Source organism: Triturus cristatus, chromosome 4_2 (assembly GCF_964204655.1).
Source record: "Triturus cristatus chromosome 4_2, aTriCri1.1, whole genome shotgun sequence".
Classification (NCBI taxonomy): domain Eukaryota; kingdom Metazoa; phylum Chordata; class Amphibia; order Caudata; family Salamandridae; genus Triturus; species Triturus cristatus.
In genome coordinates this window covers 491,945,737-491,966,612 of record NC_140586.1, presented here as the reverse complement: position 1 = coordinate 491,966,612, position 20,876 = coordinate 491,945,737, and the positions used below count along the sequence as shown (strand labels likewise).

The 20,876-nt window shown below is 41.8% G+C and overlaps 1 protein-coding gene across 2 annotated transcripts in view; it reads left to right on the top strand.

Moving 5' to 3' along the window:
• Window positions 1-20,876, top strand: part of LOC146834593 (calcium-activated chloride channel regulator 1-like) — a 332,515-nt gene that overhangs the window by 271,152 nt on the left and 40,487 nt on the right. For both annotated transcript variants that reach the window (XM_085602046.1, XM_085602047.1), the window contains exon 11: window positions 5,511-5,781. In XM_085602046.1, the coding sequence (XP_085458172.1) occupies window positions 5,511-5,781 (271 nt within the window). The remainder of the gene's footprint in view (window positions 1-5,510; window positions 5,782-20,876) is intronic.

The window sequence follows — 20,876 nt, the reverse complement described above, 5'->3', positions numbered from 1 at the left end:
CTACGTGTCGCAAGAAGCCCATAAGGAACAATGCCTCACTGATCGAAGGGAGTCTGGTGCTGTTGCCGGTGGTCCGGATTTGGGGTCACTGCCATTCATGACTCAGGACACAGTTTCACAAATGGGACCTACTGGGCCGAGGAGTAGGCCTGAGGCGGCAGTAGAGTACGTCAACAAAAAAGGACTAAAGTGGGCCCGTGTCGTGTAGGCCGTGATGATCTGAGGAGGCCACCAAGGTCGTGGGACTCGGGCCTGGAGCTTGTGCTGGAATGTGGTGGGCCCTCCTTGACACACGCCGGTGTCGGCAGGTGATCAGTGAGGCCTGGCTGCGCAGGGGTGGGCCTGACAGGTTTGTGGTCCGGCAGGCACATAGCATCACAGGCAACTCCGCTCTAGAGGACGGCGTTGGCCTCGTGGCGGTGTGAGAGGTGCCGCCCTGGCAGAGACGTTGGGCTTTCAGGAAGAGGACCACTCCCAGTGCTACGTGCTTCTTATTCACACCTCTACACTGGCATGGCGTACGCCGGGCCATCACACTCCGATCACGCTTGGGGGGGCATAACAGGCAAGATTTCTGCCAGGTCCCCCACTGGCTGTGGTGACATGGTTGCGTCCACTGTCCACTACACTCCATACACCAGAGGTGTACGTTGCCATGGATATGGGTGTGTGCTGCATACTGCAGTCTGTCCAGCACATCTCTGCCACTCTTGGCATTGTGTACTTTTCCATTCATGGCACTACTGCATCCTTCACACATGCCTGTTTGCCACCTCTCCCCACATTCGGCTGTTGTGTGGCTGAGGTGCCATGCCGTTGACGGCTCATGTTCACGGCTTGGCCAGGTAACCATTCTGACTTGTTCTGTCATGTCTGGTGGGTGGGCATGTTATTGTGCATGTTGGTTGTGATTTTGTGATGTGTGCATTGCCAGAGTTGTGATTTGCATGGTTGTGGAGTTGAGTTGAGTGGGGTGTTCATTTGGAACTTGCCATGGGGCTGTGCATTTCTCTTGTTGCCATCCTGGGTACGCTGGTTTGTGATGGACGGTCAAAGGATGAAGGAATCATGCACACTGGCTGTGTATTTGAAGGCGACATTGTTGGAGGTTCCATGGTGTTCTGTTGTTGCCTGCACATTGGGGTGGGACGTGTGCTTTCTGTTGCGGTGATTGTGTGCTTTGTCACCAGGTGGCACAGGTGGGACATGTGTGCTGTGGATTGCCCCCAACACGTGCGTGCATCCTGCTATGGCGTATGATCCTTGCTTGGTCTCCAGCGTGACCTGCGCATTGTGTTGGACGTATGGGGACTGGGGCACCAGGATGATGGTGATGTCCAGGACAGGTGTGAAAGAATTGTATGTGGCTGGCAGTGAGACTCCTCTGACTCTGGCAGGTGTTGGTTTGGGGGTGCCAGGGGCCAATAGGTGCAGCCAAGCCAGCAGCATGGTGTGGGTTGGGATGTTGGTTGTCCGCTGTGTTGGTGCCATAGGCCTGTTGGGCGATGATGGTCAGGATGCGTGGGATGGTTGTCCCTTTCAGCCTGTGGTGGATGGTGACATTGTCAGGGGTTGGGTCTGTGAGGCTGGTAGGCTTCCTGGGGGTCCGCTTTCTTTTTCTGTGCTGCGTCTAGGGTGGTCCGGGGGGGGTGTTCCAGGTGTGGGTTGTGGTCCTGGGGTGGTGTGGGTGGATGTTGTGGCCCTCTTGGGTGTCCGGACCGCATGATGGGTGGCTCCATGGCATCTGTTGCCCTTCTGATGTGGCACTGGCCTGGTCTCCCTTTTGTGGTGCAGGCTGCCGTCCGACTTTACACCAGGTCAGAGCTGGTGTAGATTTCCTGCTGCTAACGCGCCTTATCGCCTGTTTTGTGTTTTTATCGCAGTTCTGTCTGGTCGTTGAAAATGTTGAGGTGTGATGTTGTTGCGGATTTTGGCACGGGAACGCCCACTCTGCATCTCATTAGCGATAGTTGCAGTGGGCCTATGTGGTGATGTTTTTTGCGGCTGCTATCGTGCGTAAACTGGTGCTGTGGGCTGTTTACACATGCTTGTGAATGGGGAGGTATTTTTATCACGACTTTGGCTGCGATGAAGTGACGTTAGTTCAGCGATAGTTTCTTGTGAATATGCCCCATAAAGTCATGGAATATGCGATGATTCAGGATGGTTCCTTAATCCAGATATTTAAATCAAGACATTAAAAGTTCTGTTTAGCCAACGAGATGAAGAGTACACCTGCCTTTGTGTCCTTTCTAAATGGTTACATAAAATATCTTGCTCTAATTAATTTTAGTTTTAGTTCGTTCACAGATAAATCATTTAGGTTTCTTTAATTCTTGATGCCTTTAAAATTGACGGTCTCTCAAATGAGACCCAGCATTATGTTATCTTTTAAAAACTCTGGGGCAGATTTACAAGGCCCTTGTGCTACTTTTGCGTCACTTTTTCCATGTTAAAAATGGCGCAAAAGTGGCGCAAAGGCCTTGTAAATCTGCCCCATTGTATATTGCAGGGATGTGTTTCCCCTTCATCAGGTGCACTTCAATATGTATACTTAAATAAATAAATTATACTTTTCAAATACCCTTAAAGACATTTGATAGTGTCATCTGCAGCTAATTACCAAACATCTGTACAGTAGTTGTAAGCATTTCCAGGTTCTATGCATTTGCAGGTTCAAACAATTGTTAATCACAATTTCAATCCATTACTCCAGAAACTCTGCCATCCCTTTCACTAGAAGTTCATAGTATTGCGTATCCCAAACAATTCACATATTTATGTTTATTTAATCATGTCCTCTTTCCTGCCCAAGCAGCCCCTAGAAGCCCTCTTACTATTACAGATTATAATCTGACAGCATGTTGTGGTCAATCTTTTGCTCACACCGAATGAAAGAAAACTAGGAAAATCTGTATTCTTATTTATGTTTTGCAGCATTAATAAACTGAAACAGTGGAAACTCCAGCTCTCTCTTTGGAATAATTATCAGTTAATACCTTCACCCTGTGTGGTTGTCCTTAGGACCTGCAGTTCTAAAAACATAGTTGTGCAATGCTAGAATCATTCTTCGTGAAAAGCCTTATTATATTGTACTATAACATTAAAACATGCTTGAATATTACATTTATGTTAATTGAAAACTGGATCCAGTTGTTTTTGTAGGCGTGAATATGATAGTACTTCTGAAGAAGACAAACTTCATTCCTAATACACGTTGCGACTTTAAAAGTCTATCTTAATGATTGATGCCCCTTGATATGCAAGCAAGTTTAAACTGTTAAAGAAAGTGATGAAAATAGATAAACATATTTATTTCATGATGAATGCAGTTCATCAAGCTCTAAATATCAAAACGTTCCCAAGTGTTTCACATAACTTGCAGCATTGATATCTTTATAGAACCTTGAGTATGCAGGACTTCTCCACAGACTAGTTCTCCATCTGCAGACTTAATCCCTTACTTTCCATGCTTTTGAGTGGACACCTCAGAGTTGTTAGAGGAAAGATCAGCAAATTAAGGGGTCATTTTCCAGTCAAAGCTGGAATAGGGAAGCAGGTAACATTTGCATGCGAAAGAAAAGCTGGGACCAGCGGAACTCCTTAGAACCCACTGGAATCATAGCGGCTGATTCCTTTTGTGTCCTCTGAACCTTTTAGTAGAGGATACTTGGTGTGAATGTGTTCAAGAGACCAATTGGCCATAAGAAGATCAGAGTATCTGCCCCAATGTTCACTGATTGTTGAGCTCTGTGCATACATCTGGCAGATGGACATTGTCCCTGGAACCAAAACGATCAAGTCAGAGTCAATCTTGCCTTAGTTCTTTCTCCCAAAACAGCTGAAGGAAGAATGCCACTGAAGATGGAAACATGCAAATGAGGGTTTCAGCTATCAAAATATAATTTTTCTTAGGAGACCCTTTACCAGCTTCAGTAAGCATTCCTCAGCTCAGGAGCAGTTCTTTCATCCTACCTCCATAAGCTATGGCTATCTCACCAACTTTCAGGGATTCACCTTGTAGTAGTCCCTTCATACTAATGCTACCATCCTGATTTGTGGTATCACTGACAATAGGCATCTATAACTTTAGATTGATGGGTTGATGGATCCTGCTACGGTTGTGGCAGTCATGATCCCCTGTACTCTCAGCCAATCCCTTTGTATGGATTACTGAAGGCTCAATAGCACTCCAGGATGTTACAGTTAAGTTATTCTGTCTTAAAGAAGAGTCAGTGCTCCTTGTTCCGTCCAAATACTGTCCCAAGGCAGACAAAGCCCCGGTGTCATAGAAGATGAAAAGTTCTCAGGTTTATTAGAAACCAGAAATGATCCAGTATTTCACAGAATACTTGTCATCCATTTACCAATAAAAAAGATGGAGCACTAAATAGCCATATATACAGAAATATAATTTTGTTTTACCCTTTAGACATGCAAGAGATTCACCACTTACCATAATACCTTGGTACATGTTTGTGGTGTCATTAAAGACCAAAGCACAGCACTGAAAACTAGAAATGTTTTTGGCAGACTGATAACCACAAGAAGAACTGTCACCCGACCATGACATGTAGATACAAATGTTGGTGTGTCTACAAAGACTAGGAGGTTACTGGGGATATTATGTATCTATCAAGTCTGTGTGATCTCCACATATTGGTACACCTTTTTTTGGATCAATTTTACTGCCCTTTTGACTCGGCATTCACAATGCCTGTGCAGTGGCCCTAAAACATCTAATAATGACCCCCTTGTCAAACAAATTAATCCCGTTGCACCTTGATAGACATTTCGATGGGGTTGCCTCACAAGTCACAAAGTGGTCTCATTTGAGCAAACAGGAATTATTTCTGAAAAATGACTTTTTTGATGCAAGGTATCCAATCATCTGAAATAATGGTCTATCAACTGGTGTGGGAGTGTTGTAGGTGACCGCTGATCAAAAGGTGTCAATAAAGAAACATTGTCAATGTTACCTGGCATTTGGGTTATCATCCCCTTGAGGAGACACAAAACACATTATGAGTGACCAAATACATGCTTTACATATAGCTGGCGGAAAATATTGAAACAAATTGAGAATTTTCATTGAAAGAAAAAGGGAGCCTTATTGGATCAGGATTTGGACTAGTGCCTTCAGTCAAGCAGTAAGACACAGGGTTGACTGCTGAGATTAGACTCACCCCTCAAAGAGTACAAACTCTTAGGAGTAAGACAGATAATGGTGGTAATATGTTAATACCGGCTGACCTTGCAGATGAGCTTTCCAACATACTAAAAACATAAAGAAAATTAGAAAAATAGTGGGCTTCAGTTGTGTAAGAAGAGCATAATGTTCAGGCAACACTGCACGGGAAAACATGGTGTTACCGCACTTTGCAGGCCTGGTGAAGTCTGTTCAGTAGAACATTTATCATTTGTTGAGTGCCCCGTCTCTTTGTTACTTAGATGACCATTCATGAAAGTGTGCGGAATGAACGGACATTAAAATATGTTTTTCTTTACAGGCTGGTGATTGGATTTACAGTCTTTGTAATACACAATCACCCATCGAGATAATAGGACTTACAGTCACCACCCATCCGTCCAATGACAGTAATCCTCCAATAACAGTAAAAGTCCACATGAACGAAGATGCGAATACATTCCCAACCCCAATGGTTGTCTATGCAGATGTCAGCCAAGGATATTCACCTGTTCTTGGGGCAAATGTTACCGCTATTATTGAACCACAAACTGGAGAACCTGTGATTTTGTCTCTTAAGGATAATGGTGCAGGTCTGTATTTTAGCCTTTGATTTCACGTAAAAGAAAAATGTGATGTATGGTACACTACTAATGTCGGAGAATACACAAAAGAGTATGGAGTCATACATGATCTACAAAATGCACCTTCACTACTGATGAGTCACTTTTAGGAATGTTAATGTGCTCTTATATTGTTTCATTGCATCTTATTTTAAATGACGCAATTAAAAATGGAGAGGAAAGGGAGTCCCAACAAATCAATATTTCTTACTTTTGCTGTACCTACATACTCTACCTTGTCTCTGCTTCCTCTCTGGCCTTTCCACAGGTATTAATGTTAGTTATTGATAACCAGGCTTAGAGGTTTCTACCCACTTCTTCACACACACAGTACTCTCCCAAGTAAATCTTGGTTGAACCTTATTTTCTTTGCCAAGATCACAGAGAGTATTCTGAGTAGAAGTCCCCAAACTGACTAATGTGAAGGTGCTTCACTTAAAACATATATTTAAAAAAACATATTTTTCATGAACAAATACACCTAAATATATACTGCGTAAATCACAACCTTAGGAAAAATTTCATACAATATTTAATTGCTAAATTCATCCATCTTCACTTCCCATACACCTTTGAAATTGCTTAATTTTGTATTCAAACTGCAGCCCGACAACGATGGGAGTCAAGTGCTTTCTAATGGGGTTAGGTGCATGTTTACATTTTTGTCGGGAAAAATTATTTAGCCATTTAGCACATTATCCTGTGTGTGGCAACATCTATTGGTCTTTAAAATGGAAGATTTGACACTAATAGGCACATTATCGCACTGCTTTTAGGAATGCGTTTATAAGTGAAATGGACTTGAGCAAAACATTTCCTAGAAAATTGGGGCTTCTCACTTTCAAGGCCTGCACAGGCCGGGAGGGTCTTGTAATTTATAGGATTATTAGCTTTACATATAATGAGAAAAACTGCTTTGCACTTCTGACAGATATGCTCTTTATTTGTCCAATTGCTTTGCTATCTAAATATAAATAACTATATACATATATAGAGAAGTAGATATTTAGCTAGCAAGATATATATCTTCTAATCTCACATTGTCTATATATAAGTGTAGAAATGCAAATCGGATTAAGAAAGCATGAAGATATCATCAAACAAAGAAAGGTGCAAAAATTCACGAGGGACAAGCTTGACAATGACAATGGACAAATATTTATGTTCTCCAGAAGAATTGACCCCCTGAGAAAACAGCGTCAGGAGGAAGGAAGTAGAATACAGCAGGAGAAAAGAGCGATGGTTACAAAGACGGAATTAAGTTCCGAAATTGAGACAGATAATGAAGATTCCAATATGGGCAAGGACAAGATGGGGCTACGCCATCAATGAAAATAACTATCTGGGATTAATTGGATTTTTTACGCGTAGACCGGCGCCTCACGCTCAGACCATGGATACAAAGGTCTCAAAAACAACTCGAAGGAGGTACCGGTGGAACAAACAACAGCAAAAAATTTGAAAGATAGTACAGAAATACCAAAAAGCAATGGAAACAAAAGTAACAAGCACAGAGAATGACAAAGGAGGATCTATTATGAACCTCACAAATATGACATTAACCAAAGCAGAGAAATATATCTTGTCATTGGGACTCTCATACTGCCCATGAAATGCATTTAACTATCCCCAAACAAGGATAGATATTTTTAAGTACATAAGAAAGCTCAAACTTCAGAGAGTACATGCTTTGAATGAAAATCTAACCACAATAAATCCACCAAAAGATACTACACCTGAGGACACCTGTAAAGACCATCTACAGGAGCTTGCTACATTATTTAAATAGCAAGTCTATCCTCTGCATATCATACAGCAGCAAATTGACAAGTCTTTGCAGTTACCCAGGGAAGCACCTATTTGGAATACCAACAGCAGAAACAAAAGTGACAGAACTCAGTTTGTGGTTGACTATCATCCATCAGCTCCCAACTACAGAAATATAATGCAAAAAACATTTCCCTTACTATCCACTTGTAAAAGATTGCAAAAGGTTTTTCCAAAATTGCCAGTCATTGCTTACAGCAGAGCTCCCAATTTACGAACTCTTATTGTGAGAGCTGAACTCAAGCAAGTTGACACAAATACAAGGGTTCATTGCTGTGAATCTAAAAAGTGCATCACATATGAATACCTGCTGCAAACATCATCAGTAACTAGTTCTGTCACAAGAAGGACCTATGGAATAAGACAGCATCTTACATGTCACTCAACATGCATTATTTTTGTGATTCAGTGCCAATGCCAAACCTGTACAAAACAACATGTAGGCCAAACAGTGAATGGCCTCAGTACATGATTCAAGAACCACAAATCAGCAATAATTAATAAGAAAATTGAGCAGCCTGTAGGCAATCATTTCAAGTTGTGCATTATTTACTATCAGATTTGAAGATCTTCCCTGTGGAACATGTCTTAAAGGAAGAACTACTGGACTCCATTTAGCAGATTAGCATATTGTTTGCATTTGTTAAATTTAAGGATTATGGGCCATATGTACAGAATATAGGGAATGCGATTTCCTAATTGCGATTCTTTTCGAATCACAATTAGGAAATTGCGATTCCAAATTTATAACAGAATGATTTCTAAAATAGTGATTCCTAATTGGTTTGTAAATCGACTTGCGTTTATGAATATTAATGAGTTAGGTCGCTATTTGCGACCCATGAGGAATTGCAGCCATTACAGGGATGGCAGCCTGCCTGCTGGGGTCAGCAGACCACCATGTCTGTGATTGCTTTTTAATAAGACAATATATATTTTTTAAATGCAGCTCTTGTTCCATAAAGGAAACTGGTTGCATTTAAAACAGTAACATTTATTGTTTAAGTTGTGTGTTTTAAGAGTAGGCAGCGGACCATGAAACCACTGGATGCTCCTAAAAAATATTAGTTTCAGCATTCCCAAAGGGGAAGGGGTCCCTTGGGGACCCCTTCCTATTTGCGATTAGCTACCACCTCCTATGAGGTGTCAATAAAAAATACATTTTTTGTGACTGTAATTCAGTTGCACAACATTCATACATAGCACTGTGATTGTATATGTGTGAGGGACGCCCTAAACGCACCCCTTCCAAATACTGAGTCGCTATACGCAAATAGTGATTCAGTAACATGATATCAAATCGTACTTTGTGCTTTGTACATATGAAAAAGCATTTTGTGGCTGAAACGCCCCGATTCTGCGATTTGGGTCATTTCTGACCTCAAAAATGCTATTTTATATGGCCCATATTTGTATTTATGTATTTATTATGTGCAACATAGGCCATAATAACCTAGTTTTAAGGTGCAAAGAAGCAGAAAAAAAGGAATAAAAGGGAGAGGGAAAGATAGCGTGAAAGAGGGAACATAAACTGATTCAGAAATCATAGGACAGCACCTGTTATCAGGTGCTTTTTCGAGTAGGCTTTGAAAGTCTTCAGAGCGATGTTATTTTTGCATAAAGGAGGTAGTGGGTTAGATAATTCTATACCTGCTGTGGAGAGATGCTTTCCTCCTAGACATTTTTTTTCTCCCCTTGATTATATAAAGCTTTGTGTTTTTGTTGGAAAGTAGGCTTCTTTCTGAATTGTGTGTGCATATTTTGTTTCTCTTTATTACGTTTTGTAAATGTGTACAACAGATAACATTTGGTACCTTTCAAAACTTCCATGACTACATTAGACACCTCTCATCACATTCAGTGATCTTGTGATATACAAGAAATGCGCTAGCACTCCAGTACAACTAGGCAAATAGCGTATTCAGATTTTTCATGCAGGTATGGCAGTATTTATGAAGGTGTCAGAGAGAGGTTCTCTCTGTCTGCCTGAAGTGTAAGATAGGATCTGAGGTGGCTTCAAATGTCTTTGGGGACGTGATTTCAATGGCATCACCACTCAGTAGTCTTTCAGTCTTTCTTGGCAATATGTAGCGCCCTTCAGGCAGTGGTCAGGTTTGGGACTTTCTTGCCCTCCTCAATGTATCACCACCTTTCTCTGCGCACTGAGTAGCAGAATTGCCATCCAGCGACTTGTGCCGGCTGGAATATCCTGAACGTATCCTAGTAGGACCGTGAGTGGTGTTCGGAGCACGGGACTCACTACCATCAGATCTATGCAATTAGAACCGCATCCCAATATTTAGCTAGTCTTGCGCATCCTCATACAAGGCGCAAACAGTGAGCTCCTGCAGTGGTGCAGCATGCGCATTGCGTCTCAGGGGTGAGGCCCATCTCTACAGGCCTGTGGGTGTGCGATAAGCATGGTGTAGGAATTTTCAACTAGCCTCAGCCTATAGTTTGGTGACAGCATGCTAGTTTCTGTTAAGACATTGCCCAGATCTGTCTGCCATCTCAGCAGCACTTTGGGTGTGAGCACAGGGGCCTTGTCTTGCATAGTGGTGTACAGGCAGGCAATCAATCATTGGGAGAGAATTCCAAAGTCTGCGAGGATGCAGGTTCTGCCGGTCCTGCACAGTCTACGATATTGGAGTGCATCCAGCAGCGTGTGCGCCCCTGCAGGTCCTGCATGGATCTACATTTGCCTGTTGGGTAAAGGTTGCTCAAAGTCTCCAGGCCCAGCTTGCACAGCTGACGTTTAGCAGATGCATCCCTAGTAGGGACCAGTGCTGGGTTATCAGCGAGTGGAAGGCCTGCTGAATCTAGGCTGTTCAGTCGGGCTCTACTGAGAAGGCAGGACAATGTGTAATGGACCGTGTCAACCTCCTCTTGTGAGGCACCGGTGTACTACAAATTTCTGAATGTAGGGGGCATGTGTCAGTTTTGTTGATCTCTACTGAAGTTTGAGGCAGAAATTGGAGTAGAGCTCAATGTCGGGGCGCATATTCCTCCAAGTTTGAATGGCGAAGTCAGTGTCCCCCAGGACAGTTGAACTACCGGTCCACCCATGCAAGTTGGATCAAAAGAGATCAAATCTGTAGAAAGAATATTCTAGTAAGTTGGATCTGAATGTTCCCGAACAAGTAAAGAAGCTTTTATCAAGACCACACACCCAGAAAATGGCTGTGGCAATCGAGTCCACAAGACACGCTTCATGAGCCCCCCCGACAACCCTGCAATAAATCTAAAGCCATGTCTGGGTGATGTCCCTTCTGATCTGGATCCCGAGGTATTGGACACTCCAATCCACCCATTCAATGTGATAGTCACTGGGGAAACGTATTCTGCTGTCTGTGGGAGGGAAGATCGGCAATATTGATCAGTTAATTGGTATCCCATGCAACACAGCAAAGTGGATGAACTCACGCAGGATCTGTGCAAGGTTTGTGGCTGTCTCCATAACATGGATAGTAACATCATCCACATACATGGAGACTATCAGTCGATGGGCCGTGTAGTTGAGGCCACCATCAGCATGATATTGCCACAGGCGGGTCACTAGGGGCTTCATTGCGATTATATAGAGGATCGGCAGAGTGTGCATCCCTGCCTGGTACCCCCATTGATAGTATTTGGGCTACAGACCGCACCATTACTTCAGAGTCTGGCAGTTTGCTGTGTGTACTAGAGCCTGGCCTACTGGAGAAAGCCGGGGCTGAAACAAATAAGCTGCAATAGGGCAAATAGATGAGACAACTCCATTGAGTTGAAGGCCTTGGTTGCATCAAGAAACGCAGCTATTGCAGCGAGGTGCAGATTTAGTGTGTGAAGTAATGTGAAAAGGGTGCAGAGGTTCTTGTTTGTCGAGTACCCAGGAATGAAGCCTGATTGGTCCAGCTGCACAATTTTGGTGCAAACTGGAAAGATGTAGGATGCGAATGTTTTTGATAGAAATTTTTTATCCAGGTTTATCATGGAGAGAGGTCTGCATGAGTCACATTTATGTGGTGGGTTCTCAGGTTTCAAGAAAGTAGCACTTCTCTTACTGAGGGATGCAGGCAACCATCACTCCTGGCATCTTCGTGCATTGCCAGTAGATGTGGTGCCAGATCCCCAGCATAGTCTATGTAAAAATCGGCAGTTAGACCATTCGAGCCAGTGGCCTTTCCCCCTGCCAGCTCCTGGATGACCTGAATAACATCATCCAATGTGAAAGGGGTGTTGAGGTAGTGGCATAAAGTCCAGAAGGCCCAACTCCACTGTGGGTAGGCCCGACTCTATTATAGGCAAACCGAGTCTCCATCTTTTCTATTTCTGCAGAATCATTGTCATGACTGCTGTTATCGCGTATGCCATGTGACATTCTCTTTCCAAGAACTGTGAAAGTGTCAAGTTATTCCAACAATGACTTGGCAAAACACCTGATGGGACATCAGTATGGGACAAGTGCCTTATAATATCAATGTCAAGGTCAAATAAGAGCAAATTAGACCTTGATAGATCAACCAGCACGGTAGACCCCTCCTCCAGTGAATTCCTGGCATGTCCCTGTATATTTGTAGTGGCTGGTGTAGGGCAATTGGGGCGTTATTTTGTCTCATGTTACCCAGAGTTAGCCGGCAGGCCACAAGGTGGTCAGACCCCTGATTCAGGAGGGCATGCCCCACACAGCAGTATGTCCTGTGTCTTCTCCTCTGCGTGTTGCACTGTCTGTCCCCCGCCTCAATGAAGGTAGTGAAGAAGCACGAGCTATGGGTCTGTCAGCTTCAGAATCCACCTCGACCTTCCCTTGCATTGCCCAGATGTGTCTGCACTTACCTCCAAAGAGGGCCCTGCGGCGAGAGTTGGCTCTTGCCTGCATGCGGACACTGCATCGTCTGCACTGCATGGCAGGCAGCACAACCGGAAGCTTCAACAGCGACTTCTCCGGGCATCCGCAGCAGCCCACAGAGCCAGGCTTATCACCCAACGCAGTACCGCAGGGTCACCCCCGATGGCACAACCTACAAAAATCAGCTTACCGAGCTCCTTGACCCCATTGGCCACACCTATGTCAGCCGAGGCAGTTCTCAATGCCACTGGTTAAAGATGGCAGCCCTCTGTGGAGTAATAAAGATGGATATTACTCCGGGCCAGCAGAGCCTCACTCTGTGGTGGCCATCTTACATCCCAGCTATCTGGCCCCACCAGTCTCTGTGCATAGGTTTGTTAATTACTTGGGGTCTTTATTCTGTGCAGCCTTCCAGATGATATAGATAATTTGATAACATTTGTAGTTTGATATGCAGCCAATTTATTTTGGAATGCTAGGAGGTATATGCCCATGTTTTTCTAACCAAAATGTATTATTACGGTTTTAGGTGGGACCATTGACACTTTTATCAGAGTCTTCAATGGGGCATTGAGGAACATTGATGATCAGCAAAATATTTTGATAGCGCTAGACCTTGAATTATCCCTACGAGGTATACAGATCATGGAGCGGATTTTGAAGATGTAATAGAGGGGCGGATGTGTATTTTTAGTTATTGCTTGTGGTGTAAAGGAGAAATTAGAGTCAAAGTTAACTCACATATTGCTGGCTGCTTTGACAGGAACACCAGAGGGGTTCAAGGTCTGATGGCCAAATAAAAGGGTCAACTTTTTGTGCCAAACGTAAGAATTGCAGCATTTTCTGTATTAAGACAGAGAAGGTGTTTATCTATTCAGGTTCTAGAGGCTACCAATCATGGGTTGGTGGCTGAGTACCAGAAATGTTTGAGTGGAGTCAAGTTGAATATGATTGGACATGATTGTGGTCACCATGCGTTTAGAATTATATATCAAGTGAGTACTAGGTGTCACTTGTGGGTATTGAAAATAATAGGGTAGAGGGACGAGCCTTGCAGAACCCTGTCACTGACACTGGAGTGCTTTGATGTGTGCTGTTTAAGATTGACACATTGATTCCTGTTTGTGAAGAAGGGTGAAGTGTGTGATCAATTGTATTAAAGGCTGTGAATAAGTTGAATAGGCTCAACATTGCATTGTGGCCTTCATCATGGATACAGAGTAGTTGTTTCTTGATGTTTAGGATTGCCGTTTGTGTGCATATATTGGGTCTGAATCGTGATTGTTAGTCTGAGAGTAGCTGGTTTAATTATGGGAAGTTTGTCGGTTTGGAGGTGGCCAAATATATAATAACTTTAGCCAGATATGAAAAGGAAGAGAGGGGCCTATAGTTAGCAGGTATTGCTGCATCTGAGAACTTTTGTTTAAGTAGGGGAGTTCTCATAGTATGTTTTAGTTTTTCCGGGTACCTCCCTCATTGTAGAGAGGCTTTAATGATTTATGAAACATCCTCTGCTATGGTGAAGATGACTGATTTAGTAGGATTTGAGAGTAAGGGTTCATAGGTTGAGACTGAAGGGCAGAGATTGCTAATAAGAGCTATAAGACCTGTTGTTGATATGACATCAAAGTGAATATGTAAAGGGTGTATTGTTCACTGGTTTAGTTGACTATTCCTGTTATGAGAAAAGAGTTGCAGGGGGAGACTTGTGAGCTGTTTGTGACATTCCTTCTGATGATCATTGAAGTGGGGCTGAGATTATCACAGGGGTCCTGGAATGGTATAAATATAAGTTCCTTGCGGTGCTGTGTTTCTTAGTATATTTATTTTGTAGGATTCCTTTATCTATCGATATATATACTTTGTAGTAAGCATATGCTTTAATATATGAACTGTTGAAATTGATTGAGTACTTTATTTTATGAATGTTAATATCTTATGATTTTGTTTGCATTGCCATTGCTATTCTGATTGTACATGATTATATAGTTGATTTCAACTTCAATTACAAGTTAAGATTAAATAAAAATGATGTTTATGTAAGCTTGTTTTGCAGTCTGATATTTTTTTAAGTCTGTTTGCAGTCAAATGTCTAGAACTAGAGTTTGGGGGACAATCTTCTGGCAAATTTAGAAATCACAGTTGGCCCTTTAGTGATCTCTCTACCTTTACAAGAACCAACGTCATTCCTGTTACTGTCAGTTTTGGCAATCATCCACCAAATTTATAAACTCCCAAAGTAGAGTTTGTTATTGGAAAAGAGAAAATTATAGCCTCCTCCATCGAGGAAGTTTTTCCTTGGGTTGGTGGTCATTATTTGTATTGGGATTCTTTTGCTGTCCCTAACCACCAGATTTTATTGGGCTGTGATAAACATAAAAAATGTTTTTGCAAAATATATCTTAAAGATTTTTAAAGTGTGACACAGAATAATTTTGTTTTGAATGGGGCATACGCAGGACATGATCTGCAATTCACCACCTGTATCTTCTCCCTGGGCAGTATTACATTCAGAGATTGGTTGGAACCCGTTGGCAATGTGTCAGTGAACTGATGCCATTTCAGGGACACACCAACAAGGAGTCCTGTGCAGTGTCCTGAATGCACTCACTTTTGGGGAAATTCATGTCTATTTCTAAATCTTACATTTCCCATGTTTTAAGCCTAATGTAAGTCTTAGAGATTTCCATCCAAAAAAGTGCCCATTTGGCCTTCAGTGTTCAAGGCATTACCAAACAAAATATGTCACTGCACAAAGGCTCTGAAATATTTTATCTTATATTAATAGCTGAAACAACAGTGGGATTTAAGGAACAGAATTCCAATTGATGAAAATCTTGTTGAATAGGGAGTTCACAAATGTTTATGATTAAAGTAGTGATTTTATTCAGTTAAGGTAGACAAAGTTCATGACGGTGAAGATGCTGAGAAAGCCAACATGTTTTACTCCCTAGTGAAAGTCTTGTTCCATTTGGACTCATGTTTAAATATTATATAAATTGATATAGTGCTAAGCACCTTCATAGGGGCATATTATCAAGGACGGTGTTAAAATTATCGCTGGTTTAGCAGCAGAAAACTGCTGCAAAAGCGGCGATAATGGGCTTGATAATATGCCCTGGTGAATTCCACTAGAAGTCCATGTTCACACCAGAACATGGACTTCTATTGGAATTTTCAAGGGCAAATTATCAAGCCCATTATCTCCACTTTAGCGGCAGTTTTCTCCCGCTAAACCGGTGATCATTTTTAACGCCGTCCTTGATAATATGCCCCTCTGTTTCTTTAGGGTCTGAGCAAAGGTGTATTCATGGGATCTATGTTAGAAATGTTATCACTACTACCTTTGGAATATGATGGTTGTACCTGAGGAGGTGATGTCTATGCTACTGGCTTAGCTTGGTGGAATCCTAACTGAAATATAGATGAAATAAAGTGGGCATGTAGCTGTTGTTGAAACTATTGTTTCTTTTTATCATCCTTGCACTTAGTACTTACTGGCATCCTGGTGGATCGATGTCCATGTTTTTTGGTCAAATGAATTTTCCTTACAGTAAGAAGCCACATACCCATCACGTTCCCATCCTCGATGGCTGAAATCCTCCAAAGAAGCACATTCTTCTTCCATTCCAAGAGGGCTATGTCTATCATAAAAAGTATTACTATTTCAGCTTCAGAGCAAAGGTGCGAGTCTGCAGAAACTGCATAGCGTCCTCACTTGGCACCACTATCTACATTACTCCCCACTCCAGCTGCCCCATCAATTTTTGTTGAGTTTTGTAGCACTTGCAAGCTGCCGACAGTTGTAAGGCACTCTTCCTATTTGCATGTAGACACTTGAACATCAACACGTTAGAATCAGATTGACTGTTAATTGTCATTTATTTAGTAAAATAAATATGTTTAGAAACTTGCCTATTTCTTAGCCCTTTAAAACATTTGTCTCATAGAAAATATTTATATATATACATTTTAATCCAGACACGCATATTGCCCTTTGGGATTTGGCTGAATGGTAACCATTTGTTTTAGTTACATTTTAATAATAATTTTGTAGACTACACAATCCATACAAACCTGATCCATATTACAATAATTAGATTAAAAATGTAAACAGTTAAACTAAATCTACAAGTGGTTCACAATTTTACATACTACACTGCCAAACCTATTATAAGCCGGATAAATACAAAATAAACAGTGCTAAAAACTGTGTTATATGTCCTCAATTAATATACCATTATGAAAAAAAGGCCTGAAGCTACTACTTTATTGCCTAATAGAACAAATTGGGGCATATCAGCAAGCAGGCGTTAAAAAATTATCGCCGCTTTTGCGTCCGTTTTCGGCCGAAAAGCGGCGATAATTTTATCGCCTTATCTGCAAGGTCACGCTATCGCGTGAAACCTTGCCTTTTCTCCATTTCCCATAACGCCCATCTTTGCATCTCTAATGAGATGCAAAGTGGGCGTTCCTCCCAAGGATAACAGGAGAAATGTCTCTAAGCCACATTTCTCCTATTATCAAGCCTTACACAAAGCAGCATAGCGACAGGAAAAGTAGCGATAACCTCTGTTATCGCTACTTTCCTTACGCAATCTTTGAAACTGACTTAGGCATGATATCCTTTGGAAGGTGGATATCATGGCTAAGTATGTGAGGCCCTATCAGCAAGCTATTGCCAAACTCCGTGGGATTATCGCTGGGTTTCCAGCAATAATCATACGTTTGGCAGTTAGCGCTAGGATTTTTACTGCTTTTGAGATAAGCGTTGCTAATAGCATGCTATCTCAGCGATAAAAATCCACGCTAGCCGGCGATAATTATCCTAGCGCTAAGTGCGCTTAGCGATAATTATCGCCGGTTGTTGCTGATATGCCCCATTGTATCTTGCATAGTACAGAATTCATTTGCTACAAGCAGAGGTCCAAGTAGGTTTGTTTCTGAATACTTAGAAATATTTGCCACACAAATAACATCTTCAATTTCATACTTCGATCATAGCGCACAAATCGAGATTTTCCAATTTGGTAAGAAAATACTAGACTAGTTTTCAAGTTTAATTTTTTTTACAAAAATAAATACAAATAAATTGTATTCAGTACTGTTCTATCCTAGTCTTCAATTTTGCATCCTATACTCAAGACATAACCACAGTTCAAGCTGCATAATTCTTCTTTTTGTCATTGTAGATACTGATGAAATTAGACAGCTGTCAAATTTAAACAAATAATAGAAAAGATGCTACCACACATGATTAAAAATACCAAATAAATTGAGTATTGATTTAACAGATCAAAATGGTATTCATTTCACCTCATAGCACTCTGCTCTTCTCTGTTGTAAAGTGTTCTAACATTTTATCTAACTATTTGCAAATAAAAAGTTGGTGAGACCTCACTCCATTTGTATAAAATATGGTGCTGAGCTTTTGTGAAGCAAACCTCAAGCCAAAATGAAAGATGTGAGAAGTAAGGTACTCATTGTCATATGTACAATTTTAGTCGGCTAATGTTATCATTATTCCATAGTGGAAGCTGCATCCATTTGACATCATTTTTTTGACTTAGATGTATATGTGTGTGATAAAGTCTAATTTAGAAAACAAACCAGTGTAGACCTGCAATAGATGTCCTCAGTAGACCAATAAAAAGAGGAAGAATTAAAGTGAGAAGTGTTTTTTTCTGATCCTCGCCACTGTCAATTTTAAAGGAAAAAATATTACTACCATTATTGACTTTCCTCATATGGCGGTTGTAAAAACAGTTGTAAAAACGATGCAGAGAACAGGAATATCATTGCAAACCCCACATTTTTCTATAGGAGCCCAGTACAAGTTTTACTCATCCCAATCTGCATCCACACTTTTCCTGGAGATTGGAACCTTTTCTTGTACTGGCATACCGTTATCACAGAAGTTAAATAAACCTGCATAAGTAAACCTTTTGCTATTGCAAACCTGGGCAGTTATTCTGGACTGACCCATAGGTATATGCTCAAGTCTGGAGGAAAGGGATAACTGTGAAGTGAAGTATTTTTATTTAGTAAAACAAGTGGCCTACATAAGCCAGGATGTAAAACAGTCTTATCCTTCATAAGAAAAACATTTATTATCTCCAACTTATAAGACATGGATAAAACTAACTGTTTTGATATAATCTTCCAGAAAGAACCAGGCCAGCACCAGGTCATGTCAAATGATATTTATTTATATGCTGTGTCATCTATATGTTATTTAATGCCAGACTGGTAATCAGGTCTACTCTATAGCAGGGGGCTTTTAAGATAATAATAATGTGGCTTAGCAACTGGGTACAGTTATTCTAAATTTCATAATTCTGGGACCAAAGTGCCCCTTGTTGTTCATATTTATATTAAATAAATCAGAAAAAATATACTAGGTCCTAATCCTGAAATTCAGGAAGATCGACAGAAGTTTAGAGTCTTCTAAAAATTGCAATAAACCCATTCTCAATGGTACTGGTTTTTGACAGGTCCTTCCTACAATTTACTCAAAACTTATGTATGGTTATCTATTTGCCCTGTGAAAATGCTACTTTATTTAGATAAATATACTCACTTTATCAAGGGATGAATGCCTCGAGGAGTGCCCATCAGTCCATCCATTGGTATACTGGTCTATTTAAAGGTACGCGCATGCCAGAAGGTTAATTTTTAGGGGTTAGCAAAGTGGGCAATCAAATGTTAGACTGGAAAACAGCCCAAAATACTTACCAATTCCTCAGAAAAATTCTAGACATTACTTACATTGCCTATTTGTTTTTCTCACTGACTAAGATATTTATACTTAACATGAACGACTGAGAGCCAAGGGCTTAATTATTCTACCCACAAAAAATCTTGGTGGAACACTATGGCAGTAACTGGCAAGATGGCCCATCTATTAGAACACTCCCCATTGATTAATCTGTAGATCACAAGCTTATCTCACGAGGCTGATTCACCTTTCGCATCCTGCTGAAGGAGGTAAAATGAGCAACAATAAACTGGGTAATTGCAATATCTGTTATTCACAGTCCTTAAAAATGGCAGAAGTGCAGTACAAAGTACTGAATATAGAGCAAGTTAGTACAAACCAAAAATGGCTATAAAAGCGGGAGACCAATTGAAAACTCTTAAACAGCCCACACCGCCAGAAGACAAAGAGATTAAAGCAAAAATAGAAGGCTCAAATCTGAACTGCTTTTGTAGTGTCTATCAGGAAAACTTCTTGTGTGTGTTTTTTCACACCACATTTACTTGAGTGCTCATCCTCTGGAGAGCACAGCCGCGGCCCTTGCAGGTAACAGCAGTGGGGCCCTGGGGGAGTGGGGGGTTTTGATGGATGACGACGAGGGAAAATTAAATAAATAATACATTTTCCATCGTCATTGTTCGTCGAAATCTCCCCCAACCGTGCTCCACCGCCCCACCACTCTTACCTGCACATTCTGCGGCTGGGAGCACACATTGTAGATGGGGACATTGAAAGCACTCAAGATGCATTCCTGTGTTAATATTTTCGATAGCTATAGCTGCTCATTATTTCCCACACGCCATCAAGAACTCTTCACTGGCAACACTTAAAGCAACTGACATAATGCCAAGTCTTGCACTATGAAGTAGACTGACATGTTCGTTTTATTTTTTTATTGTTGCCATTCAAAGGCGCTGCTATTTTAATTACATTTTTGAACTGCCTACCTGCACTGAGTCCCCGGTCCACCACCGATTTTTCGGATTGTGTGGAGGGACAGTTACGTGCTAGAGGAAGGGATTTCAACTTCCGGCCTTTAAATATATAATGCATCGCGCTACAAGCAGCGGACACGCGTGAAGGAGGCAGACACTGATATTCTGGGTGAGAGGAGCGCCTGGGAAAGGGCTCCCGTTCTCACTAGTTTGAGCAATTCTGCTAGTTTCACTTTTAAATCTGCACATTGTTCGTTTTATTTTTTATTGCTGCCATTCAAAGACGCTGCTATTTTAAAAACATTGTTGAACTGCCTACCTGCACTGAGTCCCCGATCCACCACCGATTTTTCGGATTGTGTGGAGGGACGGTTACGTGCTAGAGGAAGGGAGTTCCACTTCCGGCCTTGCTTCAATCAGCTGCTTCCAGCTGATCACTCTTCCCCTTTAAATATATAATGCATCGCGCTACGCGCAGCGGACACTCGCAGCGGGCGCGCTTGCGGCACGCCGAACGCACGCCAAAGGCAAGCCCGTCTGCGCCCGTCCACGCCTGTCTGCCGCCAGACGTTGGACACGCTGCCCTTCTTACCAAAGCTGGGCCGATCTATACAAAAAAGGAGCTGCTAGCCATTAGGAAAGGGGTGAGCAACTGTAGACAGTCTTGTGAAACTATTATTGAGAGACCTTTATGTTGTTTGAGCTGTGGCTTTAGTGC